The following is a 13,674-nucleotide window of genomic DNA, read 5'->3' as shown; positions in this document are numbered from 1 at the left end:
GCCGGTCCTGAAGGGGTTACAAGGTTTGGCAGCTGAAGGTAATAACATTGATTATATCATTACAGTGGCACCTGTCAAGAGGAGGGATAAATTAGGCAGCAAGTGAACAATCCGTTTTAAAAATGTTTGTGTTGGAAGTAGGAAAAGTGGGCAAGCGAAAAGATCTGTTTGACTTTGGCAAGGGCCAAATAGTAATGACTAGATGACTGGTTCAGAGCATCTCTAAAACAGTATGTTTATGGGGTGTTTATTGTATGCAGGGGTTAGTACCTACCAAAAGTGGTGCAAGCAAGGACAACTGATGAACCAGCATCAAGGATGCCCAAGGCTTATTGATGCACATGGGGAGCGAAGCCTAGCCCGCCTGGTCCAGTCACACAGAATAGCTACTATAGCTAATATTGCTGAAACGTAATACTGGCCATGATAGAAAGGTGTCAGAACACACAGTGGATCGCAGTTTGTTGCATATGGGCTGCATAGCTGCAGACTGGTCAGAGTGCCCATGATGACTCCTGTCCACCGCTGAAAGCACCTGATACGTGTGTAACATAACATGGAACATGGAGCAATAGAAGAACGTTTCCTGGTCTGATGAATCACGTTTTCTTTTAGACCAGGAGAATAGTCGAGTGTGTGTGCATCATTTATCTGGGTAAGGGATGGCAGCAGTATGCACTATTGAAGGAGGCAGGCCTGCGGAGGCAGTGTTATGTTTTGGGCAATGTTCTGCTGGTAAGCTTTGGGTTCTGGCATTCATGTTGAGGTTACTTTGACATGTTCCACCTACTTAGATACTTGGAGATTGATGCAAACCACAAAATTGTTCACGAATGGTTTGAGGAACATAACAGAGTTCAAATTCTTGCCTTGCCCTTCAAATTCACCACATCTCAATCCAATTGAGCATTTTTGGGATGTGCTAGAACAATAAATCTGATTCATAGAGGCCGCACCTAGCAATTTGCAAGACTTACACAATCTAGTGCTAATGTATTGGTGCCAGATACCACAGGACAAGTTCAGAGTTCTTGTGAAGACCATGACTCGAAGCATCAGAGCTATTTTGGCTGCACGAAGGAAACCTGTACGATATTAGGCAGGTGGTCTTAATGTTTTTGCTGATTAGTGTATGTGTAATATATGGATATATAAATTGATATACCACCCCTCCTGGGTGATCTATAATTTTTTTAAATTTATTTATATTTCATTCTTGGGTCTTCTACCAGAGGCCTGGAAGTCTGTGGGTTCTGCGCAGTATCTTAGCTGTTCCTAGAACTGCACTCTTCTGGACAGCGATCTCAGATGTCCCACCTGGAGTCTGCTAAAGCTGCTCCCCCAACCTAGGAGTCACATCCCCGAATGCTCCTATCACGATTAGGCCTATCACTGCCTTCACTTCCCACATTCTTTCTGATTCGTTCGTGTGTGTGTGTGTGTTTATGTCTATTAAATATTGCTGCTTTTATGAAACCTATCTGCTACTCCATTAGCTCTCAGCACAGCACCATTTGTGCATATGGTTAAACATACAGCAAGATGCAATATGATGTTAAAAGCCTTAAAGGGACAGTATAGTCACCAAAACAACGTTAGCATAATCATGCTGTCCATGAAGGACTGAAATCCTGCAGCGCAGACAAGGTCCCCCTGACCAAGAAAGCACATGTACAGGCTTATCTGAAGCTTGCCAATGAACATCTGAATGGTCGGAGATCTGGGTGAGAGTGTTGTGGTCAGATGAGACCAAAATCAAGCTCTTTGGCATCAACTCAACTCGCCGTGTTTGGAGGAGGAGAAATGACCTCAAGAACACCATCTCCACCATCAAACATGGAGGTGGAAACATTATGCTTTGGGGGTGTTTTTCTGCTAAGGGGCAGGACAACTGCACCGCATCAAAGGGACAGTATACGGGGCCATGTACTGTCAAATCTTGGGTGAGAACCTCCTTCCCTCAGCCAGGGCAATGAAAATGGTTTGTGGATGGGTATTGCAGCATGACAATGGTGCAAAACACACAGCCAAAGTAACAAAGGAGTGGCTCAAGAAGAAGGACAGTAAGGTCCTGGAGTGGCTTAGCCAGTCTCCAGACCTTAAAGGACCACTCTAGTGCCAGGAAAGCATACTCGTTTTCCTGGCACTAGAGTGCCCTGAGGGTGCCCCCACCCTCAGGGACCCCCTCCCGCCCGGCTCTGGAAAGGGGAAAGGGGTAAAAACTTACCTTTTTCCAGCGCTGGGCGGAGAGATCTCCTCCTCCGATCCTCCTCTTCTCCTCCCCGTCGGCTGAATGCGCACGCGCGGCAAGAGCTGCGCGCGCATTCAGCCGGTCACATAGGAAAGCATTCATAATGCTTTCCTATGGACGCTGGCGTGCTCTCACTGTGAAAATCACAGTGAGAATCACGCAAGCGCCTCTAGCGGCTGTCAGTGAGACAGCCACTAGAGGACATAGGGGGAAGGCTTAACCCATTCATAAACATAGCAGTTTCTCTGAAACTGCTATGTTTATGAAAAAATGGGTTAACCCTAGAAGGACCTGGCACCCAGACCACCTCATTAAGCTGAAGTGGTCTGGGTGCCTAGAGTGGTCCTTTAATCTTATAGAAAATCTGTGGAGGGAGCTGAAGGTTCGAGTTGCCAAACATCCGCATCAAAACCTTAATGACTTGGAGAGGATTTGCAAAAAGGAGTGGGACAAAATCCCTCCTGAGATGTGTGCAAACCTGGTGGCCAACTATAAGAAACGTCTGACCTCTGTGATTGCCAACAAGGGTTTTGCCACAAAGTACTAAGTCTAAGGGGTCAAATGCATATTTCACTCATTGACATGCGTTTTTCTGGATTTTTTTGTTTTGTTTTGTTATTCTGTCTCTCACTGTTAAAATACACCTACCATTAACCCCTTAAGACCGCAGCCAAATGTACAAGTTGTGAACGAAACAAAATGTAAACAAAACCTGGCATTTGCGCTATATGTCTGTCCAACCGTAATTCACCTCTTTCATATTAAATGCACCCCCCCTTATTATATATCATTTTATTCAGGGGAAACAGGGCTTTCATTTAATATCAAATATTTAGCTATGAAACATAATTTAATATGAAAAAAATGGGAGAAAATAAGATTTGTTTAGTTCTACATGACATTTTAACGGTCAATGTCATAATACTGTTATTACTGTTATTGCAATTACTGCAATAAAATACACATATTTGTATTCAGCAAAGTCTCACGTGTAAAACAGTACCCCCTATGTACAGGTTTTATGGTGTTTTGGGAAGTTACAGGGTCAAATATAGCGTGTTACATTTGAAATTGAAATTCGCCAGATTGGTTACGTTGCCTTTGAGACTGTATAGTAGCCCAGGAAATAAATTTACATCCATAATGGCATACCATTTGCAATAGTAGACGACCCAAGGTATTGCAAATGGGGTATGTCCAGTCTTTTTTAGTAGCCATTTGGTCACAAACACTGGCCAAAGTTAGCATTAGTATTGGTTTGTGTGTGAAAAATGCAAAAAACGCAAATTTTGGCTAGTGTTTGTGACTAAGTGGCTACTAAAAAAGACTGGACATACCCCATTTGCAATACCTTGGGTTGTCTACTATTGCAAATAGTATGCCATCATAGGGGTAATTTTAATTCTTGGGCTACCATAGGGTCATAAAGGCAACGTAAGCAATCTGGCGAATTTTAATGTGAAAAAAATGAAACACAAGCTTTATATTTGACGCTGTAATTTTTGAAAACACCATAAAACCTGTACATGAGGGGTACTGTTGTACTCGGGAGACTTCGCTGAACACAAATATTTGTGTTTCAAAACAGTAAAATGTATTGCAGCAATAATATCGTCCGTGTAAGTGCTGTTTGTGCGTGAAAAATGCAAAAAACATCACTTTTACTGGCGATATCATCGTTGTAATACATTTTACTGTTTTGAAACACCAATATTTGTGTTCAGCGAAGTCTCCCAAGTAAAACAGTACCCCCCATGTACAGGTTTTATGGTGTCTTGGAAAGTTATAGGGTTAAATATAGTGCTAGCAAATTAAATTCCCTATACTTTCGGCATGGGTTGTCAGGAAGGTCCCGCTAATTGTAATTAATTCGGATACCTAATTATGTAAAATTATTACATAAATATATGTGTAGAATTAATATATGTATATATATACATATGTGTGTATATATACATATATATATACATATATATATCTATAATTTTTTTATATATTTTTATTTATATATAGGTATATATAAAGTGATATATACGTATATATTTATGTATATAGATATATATATTATTTCGTTCTACGTGTATTTTGATATAAATATATATATTAATATCACAATACAGTTAGAACGAAATAAAACACATCTATATATTTTATTTTTAATTTTTTTATTTTTTTTACGTATTTAACAATAATTATATATATATATTTAATCCGTATCAGTCTACGTGTAATTTGATATTAATATATATATTAATATTAAAATATACCTAGACTGTGTATATGTATGTATGTGTGTGTATATATGTGTATGTGTATATATATATATATATATATATATATATATATATATTTTTTTTTTTTTTTTACACTTATTTAACTTAATTTAATTTTATTTCCAGCCAGCAGGGGGACTAACTGTCATTACAGTTAGTCCCCCTGCTGGCATTGCTGCAGCCAGCTATCCCGGCCATGTGATTGTGAGGTCCTCGCAAGGACCTCACTCTCACATGGCCCGGGGGGGCTGAAGAGGACGGAGGTGCCGCGTGGGGCTCCCTTGGAGTCCCCCCAACAGTGATCGCCGGCGACCGGGTAAGTAACAAAAAAACGGAGGGCGTACTATTACGTCCTGCGGCGTTTAGAGCCGCTTAAAAAAGGACGTAATAGTACGCCCTCCGGTCTTAAGGGGTTAAAATTACAGACCGATCATTTCTTTGTCAGTGGGCAAACGTTCAAAATCAGCAGGTGATCAAATACTTTTTTCCCTCACTGTAGGAATTAAATCACTTTTGTGTCTGTTTATGGGGCCCTATCCACACCTCCCGTAGCTGTGACTGACACAGCCTGCATGAAAACAAAATGGATTCACCTTCAATCAGATGTAACTTACTTTAAAAATGTTCATCTCCTGCTCTGTAAATTGAGCGTTATTTACATACAGGAGGCTTCTGTGTGTCCAGCAAGCTATTAACAGAGTAGGAGATAAGAAATTCTACTTTAAACAGAATTTGCAATACAGGAAGTGTAAACATTAGATCAGTGTTTCCCAAACCAGTCCTCAAGACCCATCAACAGTCCAGGTTTTGTTAGTATCTCCATTGGAATAAAACAGGCAAATATATAAATCCTGGACTGTTGGTGAGCCATGAGGACTGGTTTGGGAACCTCTGCATTAGATGACTCTATTTACAGGAAGTGTTTAGAAAAGCGGCGTTTGTCAGATGCAGGGAGCTGTGACAAGGGCTGTATAATCAGTGATTTAAAGGGACTCTATAGGCACCAGAACAACTACAGCTTATTGAATTTGTTCTGGTGAGTAGAATCACTACCTTCAGGCTTTCTGCAATTAAACACGGTCTTTTCAGAGATAAAGCAGTGTTTATATTACAGCCTAGGGATAACTCCACTGGCCACTCCTCAGATTGCTTCCTGGGGCAGTGCTGCACACTGTGCAGCACTGCCATTCAATGTCTCCACTCTTTGCATGGAGACACTGAACTTTCCTTATAGAGATGCTGATTGGCCGGGGCTTTGTTTGACTGTGTACCTGTGTGTCTGTGTATGTGTGCAAGTGTGTGTATATGTATGTATATGTACATACATCTCAGCATTTCGCCTACACTACACCAAATACAACCCTGCTTCCAAATGTCAACACTACAACAAAAAAACCCACCATATTAAAAATCCACACTACAGAGAAATGCACTCCTGCATTCAAATGCCAATACGTGCAAACACACCCGTACATTCACACATACTCCATACAAAAACATGCTTACATTCAAACACACAAACAGTGCTTGGTGCTAAATATATAAAAAATAAAATAAAAACACTGCTCAGTGCTAAAGACATTTAAAAAGTTTGCGAGTGTTTATTACATTTTTAAGGGGGAGGGTGCCAAATATAGGATCCACCCCGGGTGCCAAATGCTCCGGGTACACCCCTGGTCAGGGGATTCCTGAAGAAAACTATTTGTTTGCGCTCCGAGAAGCTGTACAAGCTGTTCAGCGTACAAACAACATACGCATCTTGAGCAGCTTCCACCTATGATATCATGTAGAATCAAGGGGGGGCATACATTTTTAGTATCAATAATTATAAAGGTGAATACATAGGAGAAGGCTGTGCTAATGTGCAGATACACACAACAGGTAGTGCATTGTTAGGAAAATAAACAACGTTTTTTGAAGAGAAAAAAATGTATTAAAAGTTTGAGGGGAAAATGAGTGATTAATTCACATACAATTTGAAAGAAACTTAGTTTTAGAATGAGCTTATTAACATTGTAGATACATATTCCCCAACAGTCCCAGATCCTACAGGCATGCCATTATAAGGGCTCACTGTTTTCATTGTAGGTTAGGCGCCTAGTGTCCCACATTCAGGGGCACCAGGGAACTGTTCCCTGCAAGCACAACACAAGAGCATGTATAGACGCACTGGCATTGTGCGGTGGGTACTAGGGCGAAACAAAGAGCACTTCAGCATTGCTCTTTGTGGGGTTTGCCATGTTACCTGTCACTCAGCCTAGTATGCATTCTAGCCAGGCTGACACACTCCTTTACAGGCAGAACCCCCCCCTGGTTTTGCTGGTTCCAGTATTTGTACCTCATTAAGGCCCATCCACACTTGTTCCTGAGTTCATACTTCCCAGTGTCTGGGGTTATGTAGAAAGAATATTGCTTAAGAATGTTATACTGACTGTTTCTGAAGGTGTATAAGCACATGATCCTTGTATGTATGATCTTGTGTATTTTTTTTACTCAAGAGAAAACTTTTTTTCTTTCAATTACAGCAAAACGTCTTGCAATGTATCAGGAAGCAGACTCAGAAGATGATGACATTGGACCAAAAACAGGCACCCTTCCTCGGCGTGACAGCAGTGGCAGCCATCATAGTGTGAAAGCTGTTCACCGTAGTCATAGTACCAAGACTCACCGTCGTACAGGCAGCAGAGCCGAAGCAATGAAAGCCAGCATCCTTTCAAAGCACACTGCTTTCAGTAGCCCTATGGTTAGTTCAACCATATATTAAATAATATACTCATTTAAGAGAGAAATATAAAATAGTTTTTGGATGTGTCTAATGACCATTATTTCCCATACTTGAAACAGGCCACTCTTGTGCCTGCTATATGTTTTACCTGTGTTTCCATAAAACAATATTTGGTACTGCAAAAAATTAAGACTTCTGTGCAGGAAGTTAAATCACATTCAGAGTATCACAAATACATTAAAAAAAAGAGGATAAATGTCAGTTTATGAAAAGGAACATCTGGATCTCTTTATAAAATATGACTGTTTCATTCTTCTGCTGATGACTAATTTGCATTAATTATTGCCTTATTTTTAATAAGGAAAAAGACATTACTCCTGACCCGAAACTACTGGAAAAAGTAAACGATTGTACAAAAGCATTGAAGATTGTGAAACATCGAGATCAACTATTTTCTCAACTTACACCTGAACTCTTGGATATTTTTGACTTTTTTGTTGCCTTGACAATTTGTAATACTGTAGTGGTTACCAGTCCAAACCAGCCAAGACAAAAGGTAATAAACATCCGGAATAATTTTTTTTATTTTTTTTTCACATGCTTTTATATCCTTTATCCTCATTTGTTTTTTTTCCCTTTATTTATTTTCACTACAAGAATCATTGTTGCAATTATTTGCCAAGCCTTTATTTCTGGAGTTAATTTATTAAACCTTGAATCTGATAAACAAAAACTGTACAGTTTTGGTCTAAGTAATTAACCCATGGAGTTATGTTATGAAGTACAGTTGCAAGAAAAAGTATGTGAACCCTTTGGAAAGATTTCTGCACAAATTGTTCATAAAATGTGATCTGATCATCATCTAAGTCACAACAATAGACAATCACAGTCTGCTTAAACTAATAACACACAAAGAATGAAATGTTGCCATCTTTTTATTGAACACACCATGTAAACATTCACAGTGCAGGTGGAAAAAGTATGTGAACCCCTAGACCTCTCCAAGAGCTAATTGGAATGAGATGTCAGCCAACTGGAGTCCAATCAATGAGATGAGATTGGAGGTGTTGGTTACAGCTGCCCTGCCCTATAAAAAACACACACCAGTTCTGGGTTTGCTTTTCACAAGAAGCATTGCCTGATGTGAATGATGCCTCGCACAAAAGAGCTCTCAGAAGACTTACGATTAAGAATTGTTGACTTGCATAAAGCTGGAAAGGGTTATAAAAGTATCTCCAAAAGCCTTGCTGTTCATCAGTCCACGGTAAGACAAATTGTCTATAAATGGAGAAAGTTCAGCACTGCTGCTACTCTCCCTAGGAGTCCTGTAAAGATGACTGTAAGAGCACAGCGCAGACTGCTCAATGAGGTGAATAAAAATCCTAGAGTGTCAGCTAAAGACTTACAAAAGTCACTGGCAAATGCTAACATCCCTGTTAGCGAATCTACAATACGTAAAACACTAAAGAAGAATGGATTTCATGGGAGGATACCATAGAGGAAGCCACTGCTGTCCAAACAAAACATTGCTGCACGTTTACAGTTTACACAAGAGCACCTGGATGTTCCACAGCAGTAGTGGCAAAATATTCTGTGGACAGATGAAACCAAAGTTGAGTTGTTTGGAAGAAACACACAACACTATGTGTGGCGAAAAAGAGGCACAGCACACCAACATCAAAATCTCATCCCAACTGTGAAGTATGGTGGTGGGGGCATCATGGTTTGGGGCTGCTTTGCTGTGTCAGGGCCTGGACGGATTGCTATCATCGAAGGAAAAATAAATTCCCAAGTTTATCAAGACATTTTGCAGGAGAACTTAAGGCCATCTGTCTACCAGCTGAAGCTCAACAGAAGATGGGTGTTGCAACAGGACAATGACCCAAAGCATAGAAGTAAATCAACAACAGAATGGCTTAAACAGAAGAAAATACGCCTTCTGAAGTGACCCAGTCAGAGTCCTGACCTCAACCTGATTGAGATCCTGTGGCATGACCTCAAGAAAGCGATTCACACCAGACATCCCAAGAATATTGCTGAACTGAAACAGTTCTGTAAAGAGGAATGGTCAAGAATTACTCCTGACTGTTGTGCACGTCTGATCTGCAACTACAGGAAACGTTTGGTTGAAGTTATTGCTGCCAAAGGAGGTTCAACCAGTTATTAAATCCAAGGGTTCACATACTTTTTCCACCTGCACTGTGATTGTTTACATGGTGTGTTCAATAAAAACATGGCAACATTTCATTCTTTGTGTGTTATTAGTTTAAGCAGACTGTGATTGTCTATTGTTGTGACTTAGATGATGATCAGATCACATGTTATGACCAATTTGTGCAGAAATCCATATCATTCCAAAGGGTTCACATACTTTTTCTTGCAACTGTATTTTTGCATAACGTTGTTTCCCTATGAATGTTCTCTGCTTTTTTTTTTCAAGGTGTATCTTGTTTTATGTATTTTAGCATAGTTATTAGAATAGTGTTTGTGGAATCATCCGTTATATTAAATAGGAAACATAATTTACAGCAAAATATATTGCCAAACATTGAGCCATTGTGGGCACGTCATCACTTCAGCTGTTGCTTGATTACAACTCCACGAGGCTGGCAAAATGGGTGTTCTGGAGCTGCCATTGTGCCCTATTTGTGTCAAACCATTTTTGAACAGTTTGATACAAGCCAAGGATGCCCTGTGTCCTGACCCCTCACTGGCAGTATTTTAAGGAATATACATGTTTCTTTTAATAACTACATGGCACACATTATTGTTTGTCTTTGCTGGCTATATATATATATATATATATGTTATTCATTTTCCTTTTATTCCTTTTATTTTTTGTTAGGTTAGAGTTCGGTTTGAACTTAAATCCCCTGTCAAGACAATAGAGGACTTCATTCGCAAATTTACTCCCAGTCGTTTAACATCCGGATCAAACAGCAGCAGTTCATCCAGTCTTTCAACAAGCAAATCTATGCACAGAGTTGGATCCGGTGTCTTATCCTCCAGTTCAATTGATGGCAATTTTATGAAGTTGGAAGGAAACCTTTCAAACTCTCCACAGAGGACTTTTAATGGAAATTGCTCTCAGACAGGAAATAGAGTTGCATCAGATGGGCAAGAAGGAGAATTGCGCTATGAAGCCGAATCTCCTGATGAAGCTGCTCTTGTATATGCCGCCAGAGCATATCATTGCTCACTGGTCGGTAGGCTGTCTGATCAAGTAACAGTGGAACTCCCACACTTGGGTAGATTGACCTTTGAACTCTTACACACGCTGGGCTTTGATTCCACCAGAAAAAGAATGTCTGTTGTGGTTAGGCATCCCCTCACAGATGAAATTGTTGTATACACTAAAGGAGCAGATTCTGTTGTTTTGGATCTTGTTCAGTCCTGTTCTAAAGGTAAGGAGTATTTTTTTTTATTTGAATCCAAATTATATAATTGATGCCAATGGATGACCCTATTGACTTATCAACTATTGTTCGAATGTTGGTACACACTTTGGCACTTTTCAAAGTTGTGCTTCACTTGCTCTTTATTAGTGACAATGTGCGTTATTGATATTGGTATGAAATTACTGGAAGTTGATGTGCATTTAAAGACACTGAATTATGTACCTCCTTTACATGAGTCCGTTCAATACAATGTTCCTAATAAATTAATATTATTTTCACATCACAAACGATATTGTACGTTAAGCTGTAATTGCAACTTAGTTTTCTAGTGTGCTGGCCATCATCTTAGAATTACGTAATTTTTAAACCTTCTGTGACTGCTACTGAGAAAAAAAACTACCTGTCCGATGAAGTGATATCGGCAGCCAAGCACTGGTGGAAATAAATTATATGAACTCCCTGGTTGATGCTGAATGCACGTTGTGCCCCAAGAAAGCAAATCCTAGCTAGAAAACGTTTCATTTAAAAAATACTGAATAGATTTTGAAAATAACTAGATTAAAAAAAAAAAAAAATACACATACAAATGTGTATTTTTATTAATCTTGTTATTTTAAAATATTTAAAAAAATGATATATAAATATATACAGGGTGGCCCAAAATAAGTTATACAGTTAAAGCAATGTAATTAAGCATAGCAGAATGAGTATTTATACACATGGACACACAACAAAGTGGAAGTTAAATTTCAGGAATTTAACCCCTTAAGGACCAACCTTCTGGAATAAAAGGGAATCATGACATGTCACACACGTCATGTGTCCTTAAGGGGTTAAAGGGATGCCATAGTGCCAGGAATACAAAGCTGTATTCCTGGCACTAAAGCTCCCTTTGCCTCCCCGTCCTGTGCTGGGTTGCTGCTTTGCCTCCTCCGCGCACAATACAGAATTGCTATTTGTTACTTAATTTAAAAAAATCCTCCTTGCATCAGACCTACCCAAAAAACTTGATAAGACACAATGCTAGCAGCTGCAGGCCTGCTGGTATCAGATATCTACTCTGTCTGGGCATATTACCAGACTATGGTTTTTCTTTCTGCTGTTACAGCTCCAGAAATAGATATAAGACATTCAATTAATACTGAAAACAAGTTTTATCAACACGCAGGAACCATACTGATTCCAATCTATTGCGGCACAGCTAGCCCTTGGGGAGGTTGATTTTAACATTAACAATTACATTTTGGGGTTAGCTGCATTTCACTGCCAGAAATGTTAGCATATTATTTTGTTAAATATTTTATATTCCTGCTTTGATACAATAACTAGTTAACCAAACCGATCAATTTTTCCGCTTCATTAATACGATTTTACTATGTATATTTTATGTACATTGAAGCCATGTGCAAATATATACACATAGTACAATGATTATGGGAAATGGGTGACTAGCCGGGAAACAAATATAGCTAATCAAAATGCAGATTTTACTTCATTATCAAGATTTTTTTGTTTGTTTGTTTTTGTTTTTTTTAAATTGTACATTGAATTCTTGCCAATTAGTTAAATACGTTGCACCCAACCTCCGTCCCCACACATTCCGTTGCCGCATATTGAACAAGAGGTAGCTGGAATAACACAGCCATGGAGTATGCCCATGATAGTATACCAGTACAGTATATGGTACTTCTATTGGTATACACAAGAATTCCAGAATATTGTCAGACCAGAGCTCAGCAGACTGGTTTTATAGCAAGCAAATTAGAATTTCATTTAAAAGCAAATGTTTTTTTAGTGTGACTGTCTTCATGTAAAAATTTAAATTCTAAAGACTACTGAAGGTAATCATCAATGCCATCAAGCCCTTACCAAACAGTGAAAAGTATTATGCTTTTGTTCAAGTGCAACATTTTCAGAAAACTCTCTCTCTCTCTCTCTCTCTCTCTCTCTCTCTCTCTGTATGTATGGATGGATGGATGGATAGATATAAATACATTTTATTTTATTTAAATTATTTTTGCAAAACAGAAATATAAAATAAATCCTTAAAATAAAGTTAAAGGGATACTATAGTCACCCAGACCACTTCAGCTCAATGAAGTGGTCTGGTTGCCAGGTCCCCCAGGTTTTAACCCTTCAGATGTAAACAAAGCAGTTCCAGAGACACTGCTATGTTTACATTGCAGGGTTAATCCAGCCTCTAGTGGCTGTCTGCCTGACAGCCGCTAGATGCGCTTCTGCGACGCTGGATGCGAAAATCGCATTCAGCGTGCAGAACGTCCATAGGAAAGCATTGAGAAATATGCCTTCTTGGTATCATATCAATAGGATTCTGGAAGATCAACAATGAAGTCGACGGTGATATGACTGCAGGGTGGGAAAGAGATTGGTTGTAAGAGACCTGCCGCTTTCATGGTTAATGCTTTTGCTCTGGTACAGGTACTCGCGTAGTGTATTTTTTTTTTTTTTTTTGACAATCTTTTTTATTGAGGCATAAAATTATATGGGGTACAGAATGACAGATGGGAGACGATAAAGTTTCATACATAACAGGTATAATACAATGCAATTTATATCATCTCTATATAACTTTTAGCCTCATTTTATATTAAGAAGAGTGGTTCTGGTAAGTTTAGCGTAGTAGTAAAGAAAGTGGTTAGACTTATGTGCGATATCAAGCAGCGTTATAACTTCAGTAACACAATACAGGCTAAAAAGATAGGTATATTTTAAACATCGTTACCACGTATAGTCGATTCTTAAAAGTCTACAAGGGACTAAAATAAAGTAAAAATTATAACTTGCTCATGTGCCTACTGAGTGAGTAATACGGTTTAAACATTGGAGAGTATTACATGAGTACCAGGCAGTCGGGCTCAACTTCTCTAGGTGATTACATGACAGGCTACCTGAGAGCGTGATTTGTGTGTGCAGTACAGCAATATACTTGTATGTAAGACATATTGTGAGAGTGCTAGCTATATAAGAGTGGTTAAAGAGTGAACATTTCTATACGATTCTGCATTG

General features: G+C 39.1%; 1 protein-coding gene across 1 annotated transcript in view; it reads left to right on the top strand.

The window, feature by feature from the left end:
* The window catches only part of ATP10A (ATPase phospholipid transporting 10A (putative)), a 184,986-nt gene that overhangs the window by 118,420 nt on the left and 52,892 nt on the right, over positions 1–13,674 (top strand). The window contains exons 8-10 of the mRNA XM_063459159.1: positions 7,050–7,267; positions 7,611–7,805; positions 10,095–10,653. Coding sequence (XP_063315229.1) covers positions 7,050–7,267; positions 7,611–7,805; positions 10,095–10,653 — 972 coding nt within the window. The remainder of the gene's footprint in view (positions 1–7,049; positions 7,268–7,610; positions 7,806–10,094; positions 10,654–13,674) is intronic.

This window comes from Pelobates fuscus, chromosome 1 (genome assembly GCF_036172605.1).
Source record: "Pelobates fuscus isolate aPelFus1 chromosome 1, aPelFus1.pri, whole genome shotgun sequence".
Taxonomy (NCBI): Eukaryota; Metazoa; Chordata; class Amphibia; order Anura; family Pelobatidae; genus Pelobates; species Pelobates fuscus.
Note: the sequence above shows the minus strand (reverse complement) of the source record. Positions and strands in the feature narration are given on the sequence as shown.